At 51.5% G+C, this 25,275-nt stretch overlaps 2 protein-coding genes across 45 annotated transcripts in view; one reads left to right on the plus strand and one right to left on the minus strand.

Annotated features, from left to right (window-relative positions):
• The window catches only part of APOC3 (apolipoprotein C3), a 298,571-nt gene that overhangs the window by 11,002 nt on the left and 262,294 nt on the right, over positions 1-25,275 (minus strand). Inside the window, exon 1 of one of the 4 annotated variants that reach the window (XM_052697470.1) lies at positions 15,416-15,419. The exons of the other annotated variants lie outside the window; for them this stretch is intronic. The gene's annotated coding sequence lies outside the window, so the exon portion shown is untranslated. Of the gene's footprint in view, positions 1-15,415; positions 15,420-25,275 lie in introns of those variants that run through there. 4 annotated transcript variants of the gene reach the window in all.
• On the plus strand, positions 7-17,485 carry BUD13 (BUD13 homolog). 41 transcript variants are annotated; one of them, XR_008209930.1, is made up of 16 exons: positions 7-225; positions 358-448; positions 931-1,015; positions 1,141-1,198; positions 1,891-2,000; positions 2,040-2,477; positions 3,012-3,120; positions 3,215-3,308; positions 3,645-3,750; positions 4,109-4,247; positions 4,470-4,651; positions 5,041-5,122; positions 5,475-5,699; positions 10,247-10,363; positions 15,309-15,596; positions 16,504-17,485. XR_008209930.1 is itself a non-coding variant. In XM_052697430.1 (15 exons), exons 1-15 carry the CDS (start codon positions 107-109, stop codon positions 5,566-5,568), a joined length of 1,629 nt encoding a protein of 542 aa, XP_052553390.1. In that variant the 5' UTR covers positions 7-106; the 3' UTR covers positions 5,569-6,299. The 41 variants fall into 41 exon arrangements, 36 of the variants coding, with proteins under 36 accessions (XP_052553390.1, XP_052553400.1, XP_052553398.1 ...); XR_008209927.1 differs by having other exon boundaries at positions 15,309-17,485; XR_008209931.1 differs by having other exon boundaries at positions 5,475-5,585; positions 15,309-17,485.

The raw sequence follows: 25,275 nt of genomic DNA on the forward strand, positions 1-25,275 counted from the left end.
CCGCGCCTCTTTTCGCGAGGCCCCGTCTATCGCTACGCGCCACAACTCAGCGGAAGTCCCGCCCGCCTGGGCCTTTTTGCTGCTCTTCGCTTCCGGTCGCGGTGCCATGGCCGCGCCGGGTATCTCCAAAGCGCAGTACCTGCAGCGCTACCTCAGCGGCCCTCCCGCCGCTCAGCCCCGCCGCCGCCGCAAGAAGAAGCCGCCGAGCGGCTCCGGCAGAGCTGGGTGAGTGCGGGCGGCACGGCCCGAGCGGGTCACGGCCTCCCCTGGGGCCTCCCATCTCCTTCCCCCATTCCGGCGCGGCTTGCGGGCCTCGGTCGGGCGATCCGCTGATGGCGGCCCTCTGTCCGCACTCAGGATGCGGATCGTAGATGACGACGTGGGCTGGAGCAGCATCGCCGCTGTGCCTGAGAAGGAAGAGGAGGAGGACGAAAGCGACGTGCCCGTGGTGAGGAGCTGGGCCGGGGGCCGTTATGGAGCCATTACGATTGAACCGTTTACAAACAGCGAAAGCGGGAGGCTGGGCGTGCGTGATGGCCGTAAGAGCCTTAAAACGGCCAGGCGGGGTGAGGCAGAGTGAGGAACGGCTGTAGAATGTGCTGGGTCCTGGCTGGGAATGTAGGAAGGGAAGAGAGAGAGAGGCTGCAAGCAAAACCCTTGGATCCGTTCTTTCTAGTGCGGGAATAGTTGCCGAGTCTCTGGAGGTGTTCAAGGCCAGGTTGGATGGGGCCCTGGACAGCCTGGGCTGCTATGAAATGTGGAGGTTGGTGGCCTTGCTTGTGGCAGAAGGGTTGGAGGTTGGTGACCCTTGAGGTCCCTTGCAGCCCAGGCCATTCTGTGATTCTATAGTAGCTGATCCTTTCATTCAAAGAACATAGGTCCTTTTATTTTTTTTAAGCTGTGTTGGTTGGTCTGTTCTCTTACCTTCAGGTGGCAGAGTTTATTGATGAGCGTCCAAATGAAGTGAAGCTCATGGAGGAGTTCCGAACAAACACTAAATGGAAGCTTTTAGGAGGTGAGGGTGGATCTTGCTGTTGTTTCTGCCTGAATTTTTGCAGTTCTAAACAGTGAAATCAGGAAATACAAGGAATTATAAAGAACGTTAATGATGATTGCTTACAGATTGCTTTTTTTGTTCAGACCAGAATGAAGACTCACAGAGCTCAGATATTTCAGCACCTGCCAAACCTACCACACGGTACGGATGTCCAGCTACAAGCTCTAGCATTGATTGATCCTTTTTTGTGCTTTCATCCATCTCGTTCTGCAGTCTCAAGGTCTGCAGCAAAGTGTGAGAAGTAGCTTCCATGAGGATCCCTTTTTTCCGTGCTGAATCCACTGTGGCTGGGGGAGAACTTCCAGCTAGCATTTTGTTTGTGTTTCTGTAAAGTCCATGAGCAATTATCCCGCAATCCTTTGTGATATCAGAGCAGTCGGAGTGATGACAGCCTCTAGATTTGTAACATAGTGAGGGCGGTTGTGTTACAATGTGCCTCTCTTCTGAGGTGATTGTATGGGATGTTCTGTGATCAGAACGAGTTTAGACTAAGATGGTGTGATGGGGTGTTATTTTGTGGGAAGGTGATTACTCGAGAACACAGAGTGGGTTTATAGTTTTGAATGTTACAAGGGTTAATGAAGGCTTGAAGTGATACAGTTAGAGCTTTTCTGTGATCGAAGTTATCTTGGAGTTCTGGGATCTGTTTTGGGCAATCTGAGGCTCAGTAATGCAGATCATTGACTTTTACCTTACTGGTAGCTCTAATGGTACCCTCTACTGGTACCTATTGGGATCAAATGGTAGATCCCGTTTGATATCTTTGTCTGTTCTGAAGATGAGAAATGGAAATGAATAAGCTAACTTATTTGAAGCTTCTCCTCCTTTCTTAGGCAACAACGTCATGACTCCCCAGATTTGTCCCCTCCCAGACAAGAGAGAAATGATTCCCCCAAACTCTTACCTTGCAAGCAACGACAGGGCGACTCCCCAGGCCTGTCACCTCCCCGGAGGAAGCGCCACGATTCCCCAGATCTCTCACCTCCCAGGAGGAAGCGCCACGACTCCCCAGACCTCTCACCTCCCCGGAGGAAGCGCCACGACTCCCCAGACCTCTCACCTCCCAGGAGGAAGCGCCATGACTCCCCAGACCTCTCACCTCCCCGGAGGAAGCGCCACGACTCCCCAGACCTCTCACCTCCCCGGAGGAAGCGCCACGACTCCCCAGACCTCTCACCTCCCCGGAGGAAGCGCCACGACTCCCCAGACCTCTCACCTCCCAGGAGGAAGCGCCACGACTCCCCAGACCTCTCACCTCCCCGGAGGAAGCGCCACGACTCCCCAGACCTCTCACCTCCCAGGAGGAAGCGCCACGACTCCCCAGACCCGTCCCCACCAAAACGGCAGCGCCACGACTCCCCAGATCTCTCTCCTGAAAGAGTCAGTTCAGCAATGGGAAAAAAAGGCTGTCAAGTGTCAGGTAAGTCACTGCTGGGAGAGATCCAAGGAGAGCAGCTTCATTTTGGGCACAGCTCCTCTGACAAGTCCTTGTCACATCAGTAGCAGCAGGCTGCTCCAGATCTGTCCCCTCAGTGTAAGAGGAGGTATGATTCTGACCCAGATTCATCACTGCCTCTGAGAAAGGGCTGGGTCACCAGGTCAGAAAAAGCCGAGTAGAACAAAAGGTGAGTGTGTGTAAGGATGTATAGTCCAAAAGCGTGGAATTGTAGTGGATTGGTTATCACTTCTATTGGTAAAAATAGTTCTTGTAATGCTTTATTTAGTTAGAGAAGATTTGTCCTAAAAGTGGTCTGGGTAAGTCTTAAAAAGTTGTCCAAAATGAAAACAAAGTTTAAGCCTTGTCTCCAGGTTCAGAGGAATAGAATTTCAAGGCTGATGTCGCATGCTTGTTCTTCAGTCTGTCATCGTTTAAGGTTTTGATTTGTCTGTGGGTTATCTCATATATCCCCACGTTTGGGTCTCTAATGGTTCTTAATGCATATTTGTGTTGCAGATGCTTCCCGCGTAGAAAAGCTCCGTCGTGACTCTGATTCTCCACCTCCACGAAGGGGGACCCAAAATGCCTCTGAGGCAGACCTTTCCCCCCAGCGGAAGAATCACAGGTCAGGTCTATTCCACAATGATTCCCATAAGCGTGGTCCTCTTCAACATGTTCAGAGCGAGTCTTCATGCTCCAGTTTTCTCTCTTCCACAAAGGGCTCTGCCTTCTGGAAAGGGTCAGCGTGGTTCAAGGAGTCCCCCTGATCTCTCACGTCATCGGTACCCTGACGATAAGGGATCTCCCAAAAAGGTAAGAGTTTTGTCTTTCTGTCTGAGCTGTAATTGCTTCCTTTGATAGAAGTCTTTAAAAGCGTGAATGGCTTACAGATGGTAGAGCAGAAATATAGCTTGTAAATGCAGCTGTGCCAGTCTGTCGATTTGCAACAAGACAAAGTGTGAGGTAGGTGAAAGATGAGCTCTGACTCAGTCCTCTGCCTTTCTGGAGGTCTGTGGAAACTGTTCCCAAAGATGGCATCAAAGTGGTTTTGGAACACGGCTGTTTCTCCTGAAACTTCCCCTTGTTATACCAGTAGGTCACTGGACGGCTCTCAGCCAGCAGCAAATGTGATTCTTGTTTGATTTGCAGACCAAAATGATGTCTGGGGTCAAAGCCGGCTTGGTGTCAGCTGATGTGCTGCGGAAAGAGCAGCAGGAGCTCAGGAAGCAGGAGAGAAGTAGCAAGCACTTGGAAGGTAAAGGTCTAAAACCACTGCACAAACATCAGCTTTTTCTCTGCTTTTGGCTGCCTATTAATGCTATATCAGGCCTTGTCTTAGAGGGTTGGTTGTTAGGGTGTTGATGGAGAACATCCCTGTTGCTTGGCATCTAGGCATGCTGATGAATTCACATAGGTAAGGCCACTGGGTCTCTAAAATAAAATTTGAGTGGCAATTTCAAAGAAGGGCCAATGAAACAACTGTGAGGCTTTTGCTCCATCTGCAAGTCCTGAAGGAGCAGACCGTTACTCCAAGAGCTGATTGCATGAGTCAGTCATTGAACGGTCTGGAAACCATTCCAACGTGAGTGACTTAAGGTATCTGTTACTCCCAGAGGAATCCCGACACACAGAAACCATCTTCCGTGACAAGTCAGGCCGCAAGAGGGACCTTGAGCAGGAACGGCTTGAACAGAAGCAGAAAGATGCAGCAAAGTCAGAGCGAGATGAACAATATGCCAGATGGGGAAAGGGGTAAGGTGATTTTGGTGACATGCCACTTTGCAGGGTTGGGGCCTGAGGGTTGGTATTGTGCCTGGGACCGGGTTATTTTGTGTGGATTTACCCTGTTTGTTGGTGGGTGCTTATCAGAAATGCTGCACGCAGTGGACTGTGGTCAGTACTGCAAATTGAGCAGCTCACAGTAAATGATTCTGTAGTTTTGAGGTGAAGCTTTGTTTGTGTGTCTGTTTTCAGGTTAGCGCAAGGGAGGCAACAGCAGCAGAATGTGGAAGATGCAATAAAAGAGATGCAAAAGCCTTTGGCCCGTTACATCGATGATGAGGATCTGGATCGAATGCTGCGAGAACAAGAGAGGGAAGGAGACCCAATGGCTGAGTTCATCAAAAAAAGGAAAGCCAAAGAGAACAAGGAAAAAGGTGTGGATATGGAATGTGCTGGTGTGCGTTTTAAAGCCCAGGGAGCATAGAAATGCAGCTGCTGTTCAGTGAAGAACTTTAGGTCACCGTGGCTGCTGAGTCCTGAAGGACTCCTAGTCTAGCTTTAGTGCCACAGCAACATCTTCTCTTATTGACCCGTTAGCAGTTTCTGTTGCTATTATTCAGTAGGTTAGAGTGCAGTATGTGGTGACATAGGCAGTGAGCACACTGCGGTTTGTTTGAAGGTATTGCTGGGAGTTTCCTCTGTGAGCTCTTTGGCTCTTAGGCAGCCGGTGTTTGTGTCTGAGTAAACCTTCCAGGTTGGTGGGAATGTGCTCAGAAGATTGCACTGAAGTAACAAGTGGTTGTATTGCTGTTTCTGTCTCTAGAAAAACCTAAGTACAGTGGACCAGCACCTCCCCTCAACAGATTTAACATATGGCCTGGGCATCGCTGGGATGGGGTGGACAGGTGGGTATTCCTGGTACACTGATATCACTGAATGGTAGTACAACTAAATGGTAATACAGCTTGCTTCAGAGAGTTTACAGTGAGTGAGATTGAACACATTCAGCCTTTACCATGCTAACAGTTACAAATGGGTGGTGGAGACATTCTTGTCTGGGACAGAAGGGAGCCAAGTTCTAATCTGATTTGTTGTGGCTCATGGGAGGCACAATCTGCTGTTAGCCACAGATTGGGGTGGAAACTGGGCTGGAGGTGGTGGTGCAAAAGTAGAGGAAAACTTGTGATGTCATTCAAAAGCTTTGTGACTTTAGAAATGTGCATAGTAGCCCACGGTCTTACTGGTCTCACTTTGTAGGTCCAACGGATTTGAGAAGCAGTTCTTTGCCAGGATGGCCGACAGGAAGGCAGTTCAGGAGCTTGCATACAAGTGGAGCATTGAAGACATGTAGAAAGAAGAAATAACCATGTGAGACAACGTGCCTGAATTGAGATTTGCTTGCTACCACTGCCAGAGCCATAAGTAATGGCTCCTCTGCCTGGATCAAGCGCTGTCCTCGGCATTCAGTATCCTAGAAAACGGGTTGGTAGGCCTGGAGAGCAAGGAGCTCCTGGTGGGGGGCAGTTTGGGGGTTATTTAAAAGCTGTTTGTGCGGCTTCTGGATTGCGGGGCTGCGGGCGCTGTGCTGGACGCCAATAAAGCCATCTCAGCGTGCGGGCGCTGGCAGAGCTGGCAGCCCCGCCCTTCGGCGTGGCTCCTCCCTCTTCGACGAAGCCCCGCCCACCTCTTCCCCCTTCAGCGAGGCTCCGCCTATCACTTCGCGCCACAAACGGCGGAAGTCCCGCCCGCTTCCCCGCTCCCCTGCGCCGTTGCGCCGCCCTTCACTTCCGGTCGCGTTGCCATGGCCGCTCAGGGCGGTGTGGAGCCGCAGTCTCGTTGGTCTCGCTTTGTAGGTCGGTCGGATTCGAGCAGCAGATTCTTTGCCCGGATGGCTGACTAGAAGGCAACTCAGGAGCTTGCAAAGAAGTGAAACATTGAAGTTGAACATCTCAACTTATTTTAAAGGCTACAGTTTTATAATTTTAGATGTAGGTTCGGATGTTTATTATTTCCACGGGGGCCTCATAGCAGAGTTCGCTGCAGTACAGAATTTATAATGTGTATTAAAATTTTGTTACCAGACACCTTCTTGCTAAGATTTATCTGTGCAAAGAGATACAGGAGACTTTAGTTGGTGCTGTTGACACATAAAAATGCATCCTTTTGTATCATTGCCAGATGCAAGTTGGCAAATGCGGTGATGGCTGGTGTGGATAATAACGTATGGGCTTTGAAAAGGCTCTGCAGCTTCAGCAGGGACAGGGGAGCTGCCTCTCCATCTGCTGATGGATCAGGTGTGTCTGCAAACAGGCTGGGAGCTTGGCTGGGTTGGAGCACCTCCATCCCAGAGCTGCTTTGCCGTGTCCCACCAGCACCAGGAGAGTGGAGTGGGGTGCAGGGGTGGTGGCTCTGAGGGGACAGTAAGATCTGACACAAGTAAACAAGTGTGAATACTTCTGCCCTGTACCTCTCAGAGTGACTCCAAAGCCACTCTTTGCAAGTCTAGAGCTGGGCTCTCGTATCTCTTGTGACAACTGCAGGATCTGATGTGTGGGACATTGGTTTTGTGTGCAAGATATCCAACACACATCTGACTCGGGCAGTGAGAGGAGGAAAGCTGCCTGTGCTTTGCTGAGGGCTCCCACACCACAGGAGAGCGGTGAGGATGAGTGCTGCCTCCCCCCTCCAGGCCACGGCAGCCGGCAGAGGGTGCTGGCACACTGGGTTTGGCCGTGCCTGTGGCACAGAGGGGTGCCCCTGCCCAGGGCTGGATGCCCGAGGTGTGGGTGCAGCCGTGCTCAGCACTCCTGAGTGCTGCAGTACACGTGTGCTGGGGATGGAGGGGTATTTGGGGTGTGCTGCATATCCTAGAGCCCAACCTGAGTTCTGAGCACATGAGTTGGTCCATGTGTGTGCCTTCCTTCCCATGCTGACCCTATGCACGCGCATGTGTTGGCTAGGGAAGGGGGAGGATGGCTTGTCCCATTGCCCTTGCTCTGTGTCCTGCTTTGGCTCTGTTCTGCTGTCTGACATGGCTGTGTGTGAGCAGTTCTGGCAGCAGAGGAATTGGAAAAGGCTCTGGGATCTTGTGGGATGAGAGGGGTGATAGAGATGGAGTGAGTGGTGCTGGGAAGCGGATCTCTTGATTATTGTTTCTGGAAGGGCAACTGTGCCATTCTTGGCATCTTAACAGCAACTTTGATTAGCTTTAACCAAAAAGAAAAAAAAAAAAATTAAAATCTTAATTTAATTTAAAACACTGTCATTCATAGTCATGGCAAACACCAAGCAGAGTAATTATTATGCAAATGAGGCAGATAGAAAAAATGATTAATAATTGCACAAATTAAAAATTATTGTAAACATCCTGTGACGAGTGATAAGTCCGCGAGGAGTGCGTGCGCAGGAGGCAGCGTTGCTCTGCCAGCTCCTGCATCCTGATTTTCTCATTAGTGGGATTTAATTAGCAAATGATGCGGAGGAACTGAGCAGCGTTTTGGGGCGGGTTGGGGGTCGCTGCACCCGGTGTGTGGTTCCAGGTGACGGCAGAGAGATGCTGGGATGCAGACTGAGCTTTGCATTCAGCTCCATCCCAACAACTGTGGCTTTTAAGGTGTCTGGGCAGGGAGAAGGGGGACCTACAGCTGCTGGCTGGGGTTGGCAGTGCTGTGTTGTCCCCATATGCACCCTGCTTGTGCTCGTGCCACCCAGCCCCTGCTCTCTGCCATCCCCAGGTCCTGGGCTCCGAGCTGCCCCAGCAGCAGGCTTCACCCCTGACCAGCCCCCGAATGGGCAGTTGCTAATTACTGGGAGAGTTTGCTCCCTCCAAGAATTAATGAGCTTATTTGTCTGGCATTTTGCTGCTAATTGCATAACATTATTTTTTTCCCCCTGTTCGACTGTTTTGCTTTTATACTTTTGACAGTGAGCACGATAATAATAATAATAGGCTTACACTGGCTAATAGGCTTACGTGGTGCATTATTCATGTCAAGGACAAGCAATTAAGCTTGGCCTCACACATAATAATTAGATTTTTGTTGATGAGCTCATCAGTAATGTGTTTAGTCAAGATTAAGAGCTTAATTCCTGGTGGGTGACATCACCTGCCCCCCGTGACCCCTGGCCATGGTGTGGGGTGCAGGAGGACCGCGGTGCTGGATGAGCAGGGCAGCTTTGTGGAGGGCAGTGAGATGTGTGTCTGTCCGTGTTTCGCACCAGGAAACAGATGGAAGTGGTTTCTCTGAAATGCTGTGATTTCCTGCCTGGTTCCCAACGAATGCTGCTTCCCTGAGCCCTGCAGGGCTCAGCATGGATGGATGGATGGAAATGCGCCTTCCTCTGACTACCAGGCTATTTCCCCCCCCCTCTTTTTTTCTTAAATAGCTCTGCTAAAGTGGGTTCTGGCAGGTGACACGTTATTGTAACTCTTCCCTGCTGTGATCTCCTATTATTTTTTTAATTAAAAAGAGCCCCAGATTTGTCATTTTAATTTTGCTCTAAATGGCAGCAGCTCTGAGTGGCGGGCGCTTGGTGAAGGCTGGAGGCCGTGTGAGTCACCCTGAGCTGCTGGGACAGCCAAGAGATGGAACTGGAGGATGGGACTGAGCAATAGGGCTGGTGTGGGACCCCCTATGGAGCCCTCCATGGGGCCCTCTGGGCTCCAGCCTCACACTTTTCCCCTGTGCCTGTGAGTCTGTGGCAGCTGGCAGCGGTGCCAGGAGCACAGACCCAATAAGGCTGCCAGGTTAGTGATCGTATATGCACATGTGCACTTTTCTTAATTGTGGAATAATTAGGGGCACGCAGAGATAAAAATTACTAATAATATTTACTCTAGACTCTCTTTTTTTTCTTTTTTTTAATAACCCCCTCTCTCTTGCTTCGTTCTCTGAGTCTTGGTGGAAATAACTTTGCAGATCCCAGTTAATGAATATTTGTAAATGCAAGAACATTCAGCGCTGGAATATCCAGAGGGCATCCTCTCTCCTCCTTGTAATTCTTTTATTATATTTTTTTTTTTTTCAGGAGATATTTAATATTTATGGTTCCATATCCTTGTGAATAAAAGGAGCCACCCGCAAACCCCGAGGAGCAGCGAGGCTGCGAATATTTATGGTGCTTCCTTTTCTCCCTTTTCAATTACAAAGACACCTCGCATAATGAAGCGCTAATAACCTTGTTAATCTAGGATTGATACTCTTTCTCCTGGCCGTCTCTTAATAGAATTAAAAACAGATTAATAATCAACGGGAGGCTGTGTGTGATGAAGGGAAAAGGATGGGGCGTGGTGTCCCAGGTTTGGGATGTGGGCATGGGGTGAAGCTGGCAGTGCTCTGCCAAGGGGGGGAGGTGAGTTTTCCCTCCTCTTTACACAGCTTAAATTTTTAAGACAAACAGCCGTGTAACGCCATCTCCTAATGAAACTGTTTTATGTTAATTAATTATGTATCAGGGCTCATTTTCATGCGCAGCCTGGCTCTGCTTCCCCTCTGCCGAGCCTTTGATCTGTCAGAGGCTAAACGGGAGATAAATAATCAAATTAAAAAGCAGTCTGGATGGCAATAAACACATTTAAGCTGTGTTATTTGGTGGTTGGTGCGGGGTTCTGAGTTCAGCTGCTCTGTGGGCTCCTCCTGTGCCTCGGTTTTCCTGCAGTGTCCCCCTGCCACCATCTGGCACCCAGTCTTACATCTTGTAATTGGAGAGTGCTTTATGGCCTTAAAGAAGTCATAATGTTTGAGCCTGCCTGCGATTACCAGCTCACAGGTTTCTTCTTTAAGGGCTCTGAGCAGAGAGGGGTGCATGGGTAGCAAAACCCACATCTTGCTGTGCAATCAAAGGGAGCACGGAGAGCACTGTGCCCTCCAGGCTGGCTGCAGGCCCTGCTTTTGGGCTTCTGAAGGCTTTTCTGTGCTGCATCGGTTCTTATTAATCCACGCATTGGAGCTGGCTTAGGGGGCAGCACGCCGTGGGCATCGGATGGGCTTTTAGCTTGGCAAAACCCAACACGACCTCTGTTTCTCCAGACTCAACCAGATGGCAGCCAAGCTCCAAAAAGAAGACGGGAGGTGGCTCTCACACGAGGTGGCGTCCATTTGCAGCAAGATCTCTGCCTCCACCCAAGTGCAAAAGGAGAAGGGAAGGTGCTGTATATGATGCGTGCAAAGGCGTCGTGCTGGAGGGCTGTGCTGAGAGCTGATCAGCTCACTGCATTTTTAACGTGGCACAGGAAATCTTTATGGTTTTTTTTTTTTGTCAGTCTCATTCTTCTCCCCGTTCCCTCTGTAGGGGGGCTGAATTATTTAATGCTGGATATGAAGCAGAGCTGTTTTCCCTCTGCCGGGCTGCTGACGGTGCGTTTTGGCCCAGGAAGATTGGCAGATGGCTGTTCTCTGGGGCGGGTGCAGGGGGAACCCGTAATACCAAGCAAATTACCCACTTACAGCCAGATTTACAGAATCACTGAGATCCCACTTAAAGGCATCTCAATAAATAGGCCAGATTCGCTCGTGCGTGCAGCACCCAGCGGCTCGAAGATGCACCCTGACAGAGCGCTCCCAGCCTCTCTGTGTGGAGTTTCTTCCTTTCCTTTGCATGCAGCAGCAAAATCTGCTCCTCTCACATCGTGCCTGGTGGCCTCCTGGGATGGAGTGATGGCATCGGAAGGGCTCCAAATTGGAGCACGTGGGGTGATGCGTGGACTCAGCCTCTAGTTGGGTATCACCAAACGTGTGTTGATGGGGCCACGATGGTGATCACACAACAGGTGAATCAACACGGAGGGCTGCTCTGCGTATCAGGGTTTATCTTCTCCATTAATGGCTTTCTAAATTGGTGGCAGTGGAGCAAAAAAACCCAATTTGAACTCAGAGCATGCATGATTACTATTGTAATAACCTTGGCTAATAAGAATATGATGTGGTGTTAGGCTAGGAAAGAAAACACATTTCTCATTAGCTTTTTGATTAATTACTCCACATAATTTCCTAGGGGGACAAGCCTGGGACTGATTGCCTTTGCTTTTGACGTGCGGAAGTGGTTTACCTTAATAATTTTCTCAGTGACATTTTAATGGCAGCCCTCAGTTCAGCTCTGGTTGGCTGCAGGCTGTGCTCCCGCTCTGGGCATGGGGTGGTGCTCTCTCCCAGCCCTATATGGCCCCATATGGCCTGGCTGGGGCTCAGCAGAGGCGTTTTGCTGTAGTACCTGGGAGTCTGACAGCTGTGGTGCCATGTGAGCAGTGCCAGGAATCCAGCTGCTGGAAGGCTTATGTTTACATACAGAAGCGACTGCTTTCCTTCTGTGCCTTATAATGCAAATATGTGACAGGAGTGAAGTATTGGGTAGTTGGGTGATGTTGCCACGTGGGGTGGCATTGAACTGGGGTTGGAAGGAGGGGAAAAGCTGGATTTCTCCATCATAGCATCATACAGAACATTGATATCTTCTTGTTGTGGCAGGTGATGCTTTATCATAGGGAGTGTGATGGGGGGCATGAGCAGTGCTGGGCCATGGCCCCACGTGTCCCACACTGAGATGTGCTGCAAACCAAAGTGACCTGCCTTGGCTGGAGGCTTTTACATCGTAATTAAAACATTGGCGAGTCCATACAAATTTGCACTAACTGAAATGTCAGGGTAATTCTCACCCTGCTGCCATGACATTTCTGGGGGCATTGTCTGAGAGTGGATGGCATGCTGCTGGGCGCTGCCTTCCCTCAGTCTTATTGAGCTTTGTGTTACTTTGGTGCTCCCCAGGACCTTTATTCCAGAGCTCATCCACACCTGGGGGCTCGCAGAACTAAAAGTAGGGCCTGGCTTTGCTGGGAGCCTGCCAAGCAAAAGGGCAGAGATGCAGAGAACAGCCTCTAAATGGAAACTGGAGCACAGCATCCTCTGAGCACAGGTGAGGGGCAGGCAGGGGCCCAACAGAGGATGTGCTGAGAGCAGGAGGAGGGCAAAGGCTCCCTGTGGGCACAGGGGGTCGGGGCAGTGTCACACCTCAGCACGGCAGAGTTGCTGGCTGGGTGCAGGGAGCGTGAGCGGCGGCGATATTTATGTTTCCGCCTAAAAGCCTGGATCAAAGCAGACACTTTAATCTACTCAACAACAACTCAAGGATTAAAAAGTTGCAGGCAAATCACAGCCCTAAATTGGTAATATATTTTTGCTTGTCAGTTGACAAATCATTCTGTAAATCCGTTCTGCAGCTTTCTGTATTCCCTGTAGCAGGAAGGGATTTGCCAACCCCGACCGCTGTCTCTCAGGAGGTGGCACACAGGAGGGCACTGCTTTCCCACTGGGACCAGTTCTGTTTGTTCCCACTGACTGCTTGGTTAGGGAGCAGCATGCCAGGGCCGTTCCCTCCTTATATCTTCTCTGTTGCTCCAGTTGTTGTTTCTTTCCACCATGCACATCCCTCTCCCCGCTGCAGTTAGGGGCTGGTTGCATGCTGGGGACACTGCTGCCCCATCCCCTCTCGAAACCACTGCGACTTTTATTTGCCAGAATGTTTCATTTTCAAACAAAGTAATTACTAATTAATTGGCGAGGAGCTTTATTTCTAATCCCTCAGCTCCTAGGAGGGAAATCTGGCTGTTTTCTGGCTGGACGTCTGTGGCGGTGCTTGATGGCTGCACCATCTGGTGGGCTGGAAATAATTAGCAGGTGTCCGATGTGGAAGCAGGTAATTGCTGATGGAGAAATCTGTGTATTTCTGCATATGTTTGTGGAAGGAGCGGCCCTGCCGGGCTGCATGAGGCAGGGATACAGGCTGCGGGGTGGGCTGACGGCCGCTGGCTGCATCCAGGGAGCGCTAACGTTTGAGCTGGATTTAGGGCTTGGTGCAGCAAAGCTGCTGTTATCTCCGAGGGGTCCTTTGGATAAACACAGTGGCTTGGTGCTAAAGCCTCTGCCCGCTGCAGCGAACTGCTCTGCATGAGCATCCCCCACTTTGTCCTCCCCCGTTTTCATCCTTCCCCAAATCCCTCCTGGAGCTGGGAAGGGGAGGAGGCACTGACTCAAAGGGGCTTCTCCTTATTGGCTTCTTTTTGTTAGGATTCTTCTCTCTCTCTTCTGGCCAGTGCCAGGCGAGTTGATGAATTAGCCCAATATATATTCTGTCTGGGAAGAAAACACATATCATATATATCTTTGACAAGTTATTATTCTTCCTTATCAGAATATGTGTGCATCTCGCCATGCTATAACTCACCCTGCGCGTCGCTTGTGGGATGAGACAGGAGGAGCACGGCAGGTTCTGAAAGCTCCTCAGCGTGGTCTGAAAGTGTCTGTGTGCTCTGAGCAGGATGAGCCCTTCTGATCACAGAATGGTTTGAGTTGGAAGGGACATTTACAGGCCATCTGGTGCTGCTCCCTGCAGTGCACAGGGACACCCGCAGCTCCAGCAGTGCTCAGAGCCCCGTCCAGCCTGACCTTGGCTGTCTCCAGGCTGTTGCTGTTTGCTCATGTTGCACAAATCAGGGATGCTGGGATGGGGGCTCATCGTCCCCAGGAGAGGAGCAGCTTCCTGCACCCAACGTGTTGGACAGGAGCTGGGGAGCACCAGCAGCATCCCTGCCAGGATGGGCACATCTGGAAGGCAGAAAGTCTCTCCTGCTCCCCAGCCCTGCTGCAATGGCTTTAATGTTTAACTTATTAAGATAATAGCTGTTCCATCTGTGACGGTTTGAAACATGATCTAACAGGAATCTTCTAACAAAAGTTGCTAAGCAGCTCTGACATGATTTACTAATAGACTCCGAATGTGCTGTAACTGAGATGGAAATTAATTTAGTGATTGGGAGATTGATATATAGAGTAGAGCACATCCTGGTTTTTAAAGGCTAGGAGGAACTGTTGGGATAGAAATCTCTAGTGGCTCCTACGGAAGAGGTACCAGCCCTGTGTGATCTGAGCACATCTGCCCAAACGTGTGAGGTCTGCAGGGTGGAGGGGTGCAGGGGACCTCTGGGCAGGTCTCATACTGCATTTTGGGATGATGATGTAGGGGGATAATAGAATCGGGATGGTTTGAGTTGGAAGGGAGCTGAAGGCCGCCTGGTGCCGCTCCGTGCAGCGCACAGGGACACCCACAGCTCAGCAGTGCTCACAGCCCCGTCCAGCCTGACCTTGGCTGACTGCAGGGACGGGGCACCACCGCCTCTCTGGGCAACCTGTGCCAATGCCTCACCTCCCCCAAATGCCAAACCTTCCTCAGCTCCAGTCTCCCTCTCCCCTCTTGTAGTCTGAAGCCCTTTTCCCTAGTCCTGTCACACAGATCCCACCAAAAGTTTGCCTCCTTCCTCCATACAACCCCTCTTCAGGTACTGAAAGGGGATTGCTGATTTATCACACTGAATGCCATACCATCCTAATGCATTTGTTAGCATTGTTTTGCTTTTGCTGCCACCTGAGCATGATAACTGGGGGAAAACACACCCAGCAGCCTCTCCTACCTGACTGCATTCAGGGCAGAGGCAGCACTGGGACCGTATAACTGAAGGGAAACACGTGGGGTTTGGAGCCTGCCTCTTTTTATTTGTGTTGATTCCTTTTAACAGCAGCTGTGCATCCATATTTATTGAGGGGAAGGGAAGAAAAACCTCCCATGCTCCCAGGAAAGCAGAACATCTTGTAATTATCTCGCTAGCTTGGCTAGCACAGGCAAACACCGGCTCCCGCGAGTGGATGCTGACCATGAGCACCGCTCTAATTTCCCAGATCTGGGTCATTAGGGAGGGCAAACAGGATGGATCTGATGTTGAACACGCTCTGAACATTAATGGGATGAAAGGAGCTGGCGGACAACTGTCTCTCCTGGGAGGAGCGGGGTGGGAGCTGATTGCTGCCCTCCTTTCCAGCCCAGCGCTTGGCACTGGGCAGTGAGGTGCTCAGTGCATGGCATTGGCTCAGCCGTGGGCACAGGGCAGCCCCCAGAGCCCCTGAGGATGTACCCCAAGGTGGTACCTCCTGTCAGCAGAACTTGAGCTCTTAAAGCTGCCGCTAAGATCTCTGACAGAGGGCAGGAGTGCAAGATGAAGAGGAGCGTGCATTTATGTTTCTTTTCCCTTCTTTTTTCCTTTCCCAGCCATCTCCTTGCAAGGAAAAAACATAAAGCTCCTGGGCATCTGTGCTTCACTTCTCCCTTCCCTGCAGGTCCATCAGTATGCAGTGCCCGTTACCTCGATGAAGGACCCACGCTGCCTTTGTGCAGTCAAGGTTACCTCCACGCTGAGCTCTGCAGCAGCCTCGTGGTGCTCACACCCAGCTCACCGCCCGCTCTCCCAGCCCCAAGACCCTCCCGTGCCCAGCAGAACCTCTGCCACATATCTCTGCTTTCCTAACAGCCCTTGGAAGCCACACACCCATCTGCCAGGTGGGTTTTTCAGCAGCAAATCCTGCTCCAAAGAGAGGGTTTGGGCGAATGGGAAGTGGCAGGCGGACCCACTCATGCAATCGCATGGGCTGCCAGACACACCTGCTCCCAGCGCCGTAATGAAGGCAAATATTTAGAGAATGGCAGAGTCCAAATTGCTCAGCGTTTCACTCGGAATCAACAGCCTTTCGGAGGCTGGGATTAATTTGAAGGAATTTACTGGTGGAGTTGGTGGCAGATAAAACAGTTTGCTTATTTCACACTTGTATGGCCACCTGCTACGAACTGTTTGTTCAGTTTCAAATTCTTTAATTAAAATCAACATAAAGCAGATTGAAAACATCCCAAGAAGGGGATGCTTGATTTGCTGGAGGATATTGCAGAAGACATGCCAAAGCACTGCCAAGGCGCCTTACCCATCGGAGCCCCGGCATGTGCTGGCCGTGGGCACAGTTTGCCACGGTTTCCAGCCCTGCCAGTGATACTCGGGCACCTGTGCTCCCTGCCCCTCATTCCAGGGCACCATTTATCCACATTTCTTCCTCCTTATGTCCTCCCTGCAAGGCAAGCCCTGCGCACTCGGTGCACGGCGGCGCGTTGGCCCCTTTGTGCGGCTGATTAGAGGCCCTCCTCCACCAAACATCAAAGCTTCAATTAACACAGGCCGCTTGCAACCCTCTTGCAGAACTCAGATAAGAATGGAATTTTCCCTTGGAAAATGGATTTGTATTTAGCTGCATGTGCTGTGCAGTAAATGACCTGCTCTGTGCGGTGGCAAAGAGGGTCCGGGGACAATTAGGGTGCTCATTGGGAACCGGTTATCTGAAGGAAACAGGCACACTGCTATTTAGCTGTCTAATATCCCAATGGGAGGGGAACCAAAATTAAAAACTATCTCTCTTTTCAGAGCCATTTGAATCTGAAGGAGGATTCCTTTTTTATTCGGTGCTTTTCACTCGAAGGTTTCTTTTTTTTTTTTCCCCTCTCTCTGATTCCCTTATTTGCGGGTGGCCGTTTGCAGATGAGAAGAATGGAGAGGGGAAGGAGGGCTGACCGTGCTGGGGGGCACAGCGCTGTGCTGGGGCTCTCAAGCATCCCCAAGGCTGCTTGGTGCTGGGACAGCAGGGCAGTGGGATGGCAGGACAGTGGGACAGCAGGATAGAAGCCCTCCTCAGCCCCACGGCCTTGGGCATCCCTCGGGGGGGTGGCAGAGTAGTAGGACAGAAGGACAGTGGGACAGCAGGGCAGTGGGGCAGCGGGGTGGCAGGACAGCAGGACCAGCAGGGCAGCGGACAGAGGGATGGTGGGACAGCAGAACAGCACAGCAATGGGACAGCGGGATGGCAGGGCAGTAGGACGGCAGGTTGGCAGGGCAGCGTGATAGCAGAACAGTGGAACAGTGGCAGGACAGCGAGATGGCAGATCAGGAGGACAGCAGGACAGAAGGGCAGTGGGACAGTGGGAGAGCAGGACAGCAGCCCTCCTCAGCCCCACAGCCTCAGGCATCCCTCAAGCACGTGGCTCCTCTGCACAGCAGCAGCATCTCAGCAGAGGATCCACTGATGCTTGGAGACACCGCCGGAGCCTCTCCATGTATTCATCAAAGCTCGTGCATCCCCCACTCCAATGCATGCGAAACAATAACAAACACGCAGTGCAGAAAGTTAATATGTAGCCAGACGAGCGTTTTAATAACTGGAAAGGTTAAAAAAAAAGCCCTCTCAGGCTCCATGTGGGCTCCTGCCAGCTCGCGTTCCTGAGAGTCTGGGAGACCCAGAGTACCATGACTGTATTGATTCAATTATTCTCTACAATGTAATACTCTGCATTTGTGTGATAGCAACAAACAGAGTTGAAAGACATACAAAAATAAATGATCTGAAAGTTAATATGGCTGAATGAGCAGCTCTGAATAAGAGGAGAGAGAGCTTTGGTTTTACATTGTAAAATCAATAGCGTGCAGAACAATGTCCTAACTTTCTCCAGGGACCCGGAGAGGACCCGCCTGAATCGATCACTATGCAAATTAATTGAATTCATGAAATCCACATTGCTGGGTAATTGATGCTTCTTATAATTACCTCCGAGTTATGAGCTTTTAGGGGATTTCATTGATTCCTGTGTAGAGAGAGGGGGCGGGCGGGGGAAGACGGTGGAGCATCCAGAGGTTCTGCAGCTGTTGGGAGGGGAGAAAGGCAGATGGGTTAAGGCTGATATCGGTCTGCCCCTGATTGATGGAGCAGAGCAGAGGTGACAAAGCTGTGGCCGCTATCTGAGTTTTCCTGTTTAAACAGCCACCAGTGCTGGGATTACTGCTTTCACCAGAGGAGAGGAAACACCGCGCGGCTGAAAGCAAAGGCGGTCAATCAGTAATGAGCACAAAGCTGTTGTCACGGATGCGTTTGGCTCGCCTCCGTGGGGCTGACCTCCTCCTCCCCACTGCAGGGTCTGACCTCATTGCTTTGCTAAGGGATGCCCGACCCCAGCTGTGTGCGCAGCCCTGCAGCACATCAGCCCCACGGGGGGCAGGGTGTGGGGCTGGGTGCTGTGCCACAGGTGTGTGGGGTTGGTTGTCAGCCTGGCTGGCGGATCGTGTGAGCGAGCAGGTTTTATCAGAAGGGATAACGGGCTTACGTGGCACATTGTTTAAGGAAAAGGGACGAGCAATTGAGCTCTGCAGACTAATTAGATTAAGTTGATGAGCTCATCAGTAATGTGTGTAATTAAGATCAAGAGCTAATTGGGGGCTGCTTGGTGCCCTACATTCGCTGGGCTGTCTTTGCGTGGCGCGCTGTGGTTGGGAAGCAGTGGGGTTCTCTGCAGATGGGTTGTCCCAGCTCCAGCTCTGGTTGAAATGGGTGGAAGCAGTGGTTTGGATGTTCAACCTTTTGGCCACACTGAGCAAAGGGGCCGCGTAGAGGTAGGTTGTACCAAAAGTAATACTTCCCATTTCTTTCCATTTCTTTCCCATTTCTTTCCCATTTCTTCAATACTTCCACTACAGCAGATACAAAGAGCACAGTGGCACAGTATGATGATTTCTCAGCCTCACGACACTGTTTTTCAACGCAGTCCCCACCATGAGTTCTGCATTTTTGTCAGCAATGAACAAGAGCCTGCATGATGTGCCCATCAGAATGTGCACCAGTGGAGTGACCCACTGCTGCCACTGCTGAAATGCATGCACCTCCCAGCCCTCACTGTGCTCAGATCCGTTGTTTGTCTCCAGAAACATTCACCAACCATTGACGGATGTCAGTGGGTGAGACTGAATTCCCAGAGGAATTCAATTCCACACCTTTGCTTCATCCTCACTTCCGTGTCAGACACCATTGTGTCAGACTGCCCCTCTGCTGCCATCTGTCACACAGCAACAACACGCAATGGATCTTGGTGGGAAGGTTCCACCTCTACTGCTGCACCATCAGCATGCAGCTCTGCTGTGGTGGGCTGACATCATAAAACAGGAGGCATTACTTTCAGAGCAGCCCTCATAGAATACATATATGAGTTCATGTATGTAAGTAACGAAACTGATGTTACTCTTCTGTGCTTCACCCTTGAGCGTTGTTGTTCCCATTGGTGTTCAGCCCATGCATGGCAGCACACACCGGTAGCAGCCATCACTGCAGTCAGAGCTGCCCTGCGCCCTCCCTGTGTCCTGAAAGCACAGCAGCAGCCCCACAGGGCAGTGGGAAGGGATGGCAGTGCTGGGATGCAAAGGGAATAAAAAGCAAGAGGGATGAGGCAGATGAGAAGAACCAAATCAAAACAAAACGGGAGAGCCCAAGTTCTGAAGGAAGTGCAGAAATGGCTTGTTCTGGAGGAATAGTACGTGGTGATGGTTAAGATTTATCAATATAGTCACAGTGCTTAACAAGACAGACAATCCTCGCTGTGTCGTGGCAGCTGCAGTGCCGGTGCAGCCTCTTTACAGCTTTTATCCTTGCTCTCTCGTATTTCATATCTGATCTTTTTTCTTCCCTCCTGCATCAACGTCTCCTCTCTCATTCCCTCTCTTTATTCTCCTGCATCGCTTCCTTTTTTCTCCCGCTATCTCATCTCCCTAACCCTCCTGCTCTCTCTTCACTAAATTGGCTCCGTGCAAAATCACTGCGTGCCTTTGCTTGGCTCTCCCTGACCCCTCTCCTGGCAGCTGTAGGGGAAGGGGCTCATGGTGATGTCCGCCCTGGCGCTGTGCTCCCCTCACCACTCATTTCCCCCCATCTCCAGGATTACCCAGACCAACTCCTATCCCTTCCTGAGCTTGCATGGCTTTGCATTTTGCTTTTTGCTTCTCTTTGCTGTGGGCTGGCTGCTGTCTGATAAAACCAGGCACAATATTGAGCTGATCTCATCCCGACGTTCTGGGACAAATGCCCACGGGGCACGTTCTATAGAACACCAATTACTTGCCGTTTGTCACAAACGCAAAGGCCTGCAGGTCCCAGAGCATCAGCGAGACTTACGCTCTGACCCGTGGGGCTCTTCGTAATGACGGCCTGCAGGGTGACAATGAGGGGACAAAAAAGCAAAAAAAAAGCAAAAAAAAAGCAAAACCCGTCCCAGATGCGCGATGAGCCCGAAGTGCAGCTCGCTTCTCTCCCGTCAGCAGCAGCGCGGCGCCGCAGCTCGCGTTCCCTGCTGCTCCGTGGCCTTTCCCGCAGCGCGGCCGGAAGGTGGCGCTGCTGCACCGGCGCGGGCTGCGGGGCCGCGAACCGCAACCGACGGGACGGACAGAGCCGCAACGCTCCGTGTGTGCAGCCCAGAGACTCGGGGGAGGGAGGAGGGGAGCTGAAAGGATGCATGGGGTGCGGGGCTGGCGGTGCCGCGGCTCCTTTCCCTCCGCACAGCTTGCAGCCGCTCTGCCCCAAGCCTGCGGCTCCGCCTGGGGTTGTTGTGGCTGAAACAGCCGGCACTCGGCTTCTTGAGCTCCGTCCCGTTGGCCTCAGCCCAGCCATCGGCCCGTCCAGCTCCCTCTGTAGGGCTGCCTGCCCTCGGGCACATCCACGCTTCCCCCCACGTGGAGCTGTCTGCAAACCTGCTGGGATGCACTCAGTGCCCTCATGCACATCATCAGTAAAGGCACTGAACAGGACGGCCCCAACGCCGACCCCTGGAGAGCAGCACAGTGACCAGCTGGATGTAACTGCATTCACCACCACTCTCTGGGCCCAGCCACCCAACCTGTCTTTACCCAGCAAAGAGTGCAGCTGTCCCAGTTGAGAGCTGCAGCTTCTCCAGGAGAAAACTATGGGAAACCATGTCACAAGCTTTGCTGTAGGCTACAGCAACAGCCTTTCCCTCACCCACCAGGTGGGTCACCTGGTCATGGAAGGAGATGAGGTACCCTGTGTTACCGTTGGAGGTGGTGGCATTGAGCCCCAAGTGCCACTGCTGGGGAGAGCCGTGTTCCTGCTCACCGCAGGCTCCAGGCAGTGGTCACAGTGCCCAAAGTCTGTCAGCAGTACAGGAAAAGGTTGAAACTTCCAGCTGCTATTTCCCAGAGGGCAAGCTCACAACAGAAAGGTCTTGGAACAGGAGAGATTTCTCTCTCTTGGCTTTTCTATTTTTTTTTTTTTTAAAGAGCTCTTTTGAAGGGGGTAGTTTGGAGTAAAGAAGAGTTTAGACAGATCTGATTCCCCTATCTCAGACAAACACACTCGCCTTTCCCTGACTGCAAATCAACAGGACATGTTCGAAGGAAAGATCATCGCGAAAGAAATGGATTTTCCCCCTACTGCTTTGCCATTTTTGCTTGTATTTCTGAAAGCTGGAGTGATGGGTTGTGAACTTTAAGGAGCGATTTCTATTCTTCTCTCTCGTCTGACATGTGGGCAGAGGGACTGCGAACCTGAATAACGAGACAGAACTTAAACACCTTGGGGGAGCGAGGCAGCATCCTCTCGCCTTTGAAAGCTGCTTTTACTTCCCAGCCTTGCAGCAGGAAATTGTGCTGTGGGCAGGAGACTGGGGCTGCAGAAACTGGGGCTGCAGGGACTGACAATCTCACCCATAATGGTTGGACTCGATGGTCTTTTCCAGCTTGAGTGGGCCCCACTCTGGGGCTGAGGCCGTGCACAGGTGGCATTAGGGTGGCTGTGGGAGCTGCTGAGCCCTGGGTGGGTGCAGTGCACCATAGGGTGCTCAGCGTGGGGAGACGAGCGCAGCTGCAGCTCAGGTTTCATCTGCTAATTGCAGTGAGCAATAAACACGCAGCAATCCAAGTGTTATAATGGCGACATTTAATTAATACCGAACAACTCCAGAGCTCATATGGATTTATCCATTAGATCCACATTAACATGAGATAATCTGATCGTGGTAATGTTAAGGCAACAAACACTAGAGGGTAGCGCAGGTGGGTGTGCAGCTCCATGTGGCCCTCAGTGCTGGGCACATGAAGGGCATGGAGGGAGCTGAGAGGGGGCACCGGCCTGCGTGGCATGGAGAGGGCTCTTGCTGTGCCTGTGCATGGCCTTATTCACCATTCTTTTGCTCTGCTGATGCAGTTCTTTACAGTCAAGTGAGGGATGGCGTGGATGAATTTGCAGCTCCCAGTCCCCAGGAGGGTGTGGGGTTGGGTGTCGTACCGGAGCAGGTGAGCTGGCAGCTATCTTTTCCTGCCTGGAAAGCAATGCTGATCACAGACAAAACAAACTGAGTCATGGGCTCATCAAAAGAGCTGCATCAACAGAGGGGTGGCAGCAGGGAGGAGAGGGAGGGGGTTGTGCCCCTCTGCTCTGCCCCTGGAAGGCCCCACCTGCAGTGCTGTGCCCAGGCCTGGGGCCCCCAGGACAGGAGGGATGCGGAGCTGCTGGAGTGGGTCCAGAGGAGGGCATGAGGATGCTCAGAGGGCTGGAGCACCTCTGCCGTGAAGAGAGGAGAAGGCTGCAGGGAGTCCTCTTTATGGCCTTCCAGTATTTGAAGGGAGCTTACAAGCAGGAGTGGGAGCGACTGTGATAATGACAGGACAAGGGAGGATGACTTCAAGCTCCAAGGGAGAGATCTTGGTTCAACTGCATAAATGGGAGAGCCACAAACCAAAGCAGAAGTGGGGGAATCATGCAGAAAGCCACTGGTGTGCAATAATGCCTCCTGTCCTGTGGGGTCTGCAAGCTGAAGGGGCTCAGTGTTGTGCTTGGGTGCTCCCTGTCCCTGAGTGCCCACTCCCAGCAAAGACCTTCATGGGAGAAACAGGCTCCTGAAGTTTCAGAGCTCCGCCTCAATGGAGCTTTCAGTGCAGAAAGAAAGCATTCTCGCACCCTAGCCCTTCAGTCTTTTGAGTTTTGTATTAAACACTCATTATACCTTTGGTGTGACAAATGATTGAAAAGTGTAATTTGAAAGCTAAGCTCCCCATCACACTCTTCCCTATTGTTTATTTGCCAGCTCTGAATGGGTTGACTGCCAAGTAAAGTAATCAGAAGGTAATAGCCTGATATCGGATGAATCCCCAGAGCTGCCAGCAAGCTGGAAAACTACAATCTCGGTGCCGCCTGCAGTATTCATGCACTGAAAATAATTGTGTAAAACACTGTCGCTGGGCTCAAACTTGGGCTGACATTTTGCATTGTAAGATTTGCGTTCAGCTCGGTCTGATGTGGTTATTAGTAACTTGCTTGGGGGCACGACAGCCCAAAGTGTCTCACGGAGGGATGTCGCGATTCATTTGCCCGTGGAGATAAGACGGCATCTTCCAAACCCAACTGCATATCTTTATTGTCGTCCCCTCCCTCCTCCATCCCTCCTCTCTTCCCCCTTCTCGCCGCGCTCCTTGCAAAGCGCTGATTTTATTGAGTGTGGCAAGTGGCAGTTCATTAAAAAGTGGGAGCAGATGGGGAAGGGATTGTAGAAGAAGATTAATGATGCACACCGACAACTAAATAGGCCCAGGTTTCCGAGTAAACACAATCACGCCGGCTTCCTGGGAGTGGGTAATCCTCCTCTGTCAGCTCCGTTCTAGTTAACAGCCGTGGAGGAGCTCGGGAGAGCCGATGGGAAGAGCTGGGTGCCACCTCGCCCCAAAGTAGCTGTGGTTCTGTGCTGTGGATCTGCAGGGATGGACCTGGGGCCAGGCAGGGTGGGTGGCACCGACGGGCAGGAGCCACTGTCATTGGGACACCGAGGAGCTGGATGCTCACGAGGAGCACCAGAGCTGTCAGAAGGCTCTTTTCCCCACTGTGACAAAGTTCACCTTTCCCTACCTGCTTTGCTTGTCTCGGAGTTGTGGTCTCCTTTCGTTTTTCTGACAGTGCTGACCTATCCAGCAAGCTCCGCTTCCCTGCTAATAGAAAGGCCATCCACCAGCGAGCATCCGTGCCGCTTGATTTAAATACAGGGTACATTTGTCTTTCAGCAGGACGGCTGCTTCCTGCCAGCGTCCCCTCCACAGGACAAGCCTTTCATTATTGATGGAACTGTAATTTCGCTGCAATTCACAGAAAAACGCTCGGCACCTCAGTTCAGCAGGGAGGGGAGCGAGATGGGGCTCATTGCGCCGCGTGCGCCTCGGTGCGGGGCGCCGCCAGCCGTGCCCACGTCCTCATATGGCCCCACTGGGGGCAGAGCTCAACCCCACCTGGGGGCTGCCACCCCTTCGGTCCCAACCACGGGGCCACGTGGGGATGCCCAGCGCAGCCACTGCAAGGGGCGTAAAGAATTTAATAACGGAATGTCGGAAACGATACCGTCCTAAATAATATAATAAACCCTAATTTACTCGCATTTATCTCCTGGAGGTTTTTTTTCTTTTTTTTTTTTTCCTGAAAGCAGTAATCTTGCATCTTCCGCCGTGATGGATTAGAAGGAAGGAAACTCCGCTGGGGAATAAAAACCCACATCGTGTAGTTTTTGACATGTTATTATTCAGTTTTATCTCGGGTTGCTCGTTCCCGGCCCATTACTCATGTTCACGGGGAGTTTTCTCCCCCTTATTTATTTATTTTCACCGTGACCAGAAGCAGGAATGCCAACAAATCCAACCTCCTTGGTGTGGAGGAATGGGGCGGTGGGCACACGGTGGGGGTGGGGACGTTGTCACTGCTCCTCAGCAGCTGGTAGGGAAGGGATATGGCTTAATTAATCCACGATTCTCTTATTGGTTTAATTAATACTATAAGTCTTGTTATTTCCAAGACACTTGGGGAGCTGCTTCTAGGGGAAGGGGCTGGGGATGTTTTGGAGGTGATGTGGGGTGATGCTCCTTCCCCTTCTGATGGCCTGCTGCGTGCTTGCAGTCATTAACTCAGAGAACATGGGAGTCCTCCATTGGTAGCTTTAATTATGGCTAAATCTCTGTCTTTGTTGCTTATTTGTCATTATGCATGGCGGTACCCAGGATGCAGGAGTGCCCTGTAGGTTCTTCCTTCAGAGGGAAGGATTTTTGGCTGCACTGCTTCAAGTCACCAAGAGGTTATGAAATAATTGCAAACTCTATGAGTAACACTGGGGTTGGTGGCTCTCTCCATTACCACCGCTGCTTTGTTTACTCCTCAGCTTCAAAGAAGACTTGGAAGAGAAGACAGCAGCCAGGGGTTGGAGCTCACAGGGCAGGGAGCAGGCAGAGTGCTGCGTATCCCATCCTGCTTGGGCAAAGCACGTGCAGAAAGCCCTGCAGGTGGGTCTGTCTGTCCATCTGATGGTCAGCCCATCTGGCCAAACCCTGCAGCACTTCTGC

Source organism: Tympanuchus pallidicinctus, unplaced genomic scaffold (genome assembly GCF_026119805.1).
Source record: "Tympanuchus pallidicinctus isolate F22 unplaced genomic scaffold, pur_lepc_1.0 scaffold30, whole genome shotgun sequence".
In the NCBI taxonomy this organism is placed as follows: Eukaryota; Metazoa; Chordata; class Aves; order Galliformes; family Phasianidae; genus Tympanuchus; species Tympanuchus pallidicinctus.

Coding starts and splice junctions, on each gene's coding strand:
- BUD13 (XM_052697420.1), top strand. CDS start 107: ATGGCCGCGCCGGGTATCTCCAAAGCGCAGTACCTGCAGCGCTACCTC. Junction 3,309..3,644: donor ATAAGGGATCTCCCAAAAAG/GTAAGAGTTTTG, acceptor TTTGATTTGCAG/ACCAAAATGATGTCTGGGGT. Junction 3,751..4,108: donor AAGTAGCAAGCACTTGGAAG/GTAAAGGTCTAA, acceptor TGTTACTCCCAG/AGGAATCCCGACACACAGAA.